The following is a 1141-nucleotide window of genomic DNA, read 5'->3' on the forward strand; positions in this document are numbered from 1 at the left end:
CGCAGCCCAGACTCAGACAGCACCGAGGACAAGGGGCCCCAGGAGGCAGGTGTCCACGCACCCTCCCCCTACCCCCCCAATCTCCCAGCACTCCGACCAAAGACCCCAGCACATTGAAAGGTCAATTGTTTTGTCTGCTGGTGTTAGCTATGAGGGGTCCATGTCCCACCCCGTCCCACTGGGCGCTGCTTTCTGTGAAAGCCCAGTCAGAGCGGGCACCAGTCCTGGCACCTGACATGCTCCAGGGGCCAGAACCCAGCTCATGCTCCGGGTCCTTGGGACAACTGTTCTGCTTTGCTGGCTCACAAGGACTGTCTCTACTGCGTTAAAATATGGACCGTGGGGAGACAACAACCTGCCACCGAAAGCAGCAGAATTAAAACCTCCCAGGGCCAAGAAGGGGCAGCCTCCCTCGCTTCACTGACCATCCCCTCTCACGCAGGCCAAACCTGCACATGGAAACAACCCAAATAACACACCCACCGAAAGCAGCAGAATTAAAACCTCCCAGGGCCAAGAAGGGGCAGCCTCCCTCGCTTCCCTGACCCTCCCCTCTGCAGCAGGCCAAACCTGCACATGGAAACAACCCAAATCAACACCCACCCCGCAAAGCCAACGCCCCCTTGGCAGGCTCCTACCCTGGATGGCCGGTGCTTTAGGTTCCCGACTGGGAACACGGGTACCCTGTGCTGCACCTCACGCCATCCTACCTTAGCAGCGTGGCCCCCAGGCCCTTGTAGAGCCCCGCGATGCCTTTGCTCCGCAGCAGCTCCCTGGTTATCTGCGTGGCTGTGGTGCGTCTTTCCACTGCCGGCTCCGCCGCCGAGGAAGAGGAGAGCTGGGCCTGTGCTGCCATCAGCTTCTTCTGGGCCGCTGGGGAGGAGCAGAGAGCACTGGGCTCAAATGCCCAAAGCAGGCTCTTGCGGCCCATTGCCACGGGATGAGGAGGAGGAGGCAGATCTCCTCCACGCAGACTAAAGCCAGGTGCCCTGCAAGCTTTTGCTCCCAGACTGCCCATCTCCCTCAGCCTGAGACTACCCAGCTTGTCCCAGTCTCGGAGCGGGCTGCTGCGCTCTCTGCCCACGGGGTTTCGCTAAGTGGGAGCAGCCTGGCGCACGTGGCCTCGGCGGTGCAAAGAGAA

The 1141-nt window shown here is 61.2% G+C and overlaps 1 protein-coding gene across 1 annotated transcript in view; it reads right to left on the bottom strand.

The window, feature by feature from the left end:
* The window catches only part of SLC25A22 (solute carrier family 25 (mitochondrial carrier: glutamate), member 22), a gene marked incomplete at its 3' end in the record, with an annotated part of 23985 nt that overhangs the window by 1209 nt on the left and 21635 nt on the right, over nucleotides 1-1141 (bottom strand). Inside the window, exon 6 of the mRNA XM_010141918.1 lies at nucleotides 711-873. Within this exon, the coding sequence (XP_010140220.1) occupies nucleotides 711-873 (163 nt within the window). The remainder of the gene's footprint in view (nucleotides 1-710; nucleotides 874-1141) is intronic.

The sequence above is a fragment of the Buceros rhinoceros genome, unplaced genomic scaffold, assembly GCF_000710305.1.
Source record: "Buceros rhinoceros silvestris isolate BGI_N320 unplaced genomic scaffold, ASM71030v1 scaffold10178, whole genome shotgun sequence".
Classification (NCBI taxonomy): Eukaryota; Metazoa; Chordata; class Aves; order Bucerotiformes; family Bucerotidae; genus Buceros; species Buceros rhinoceros.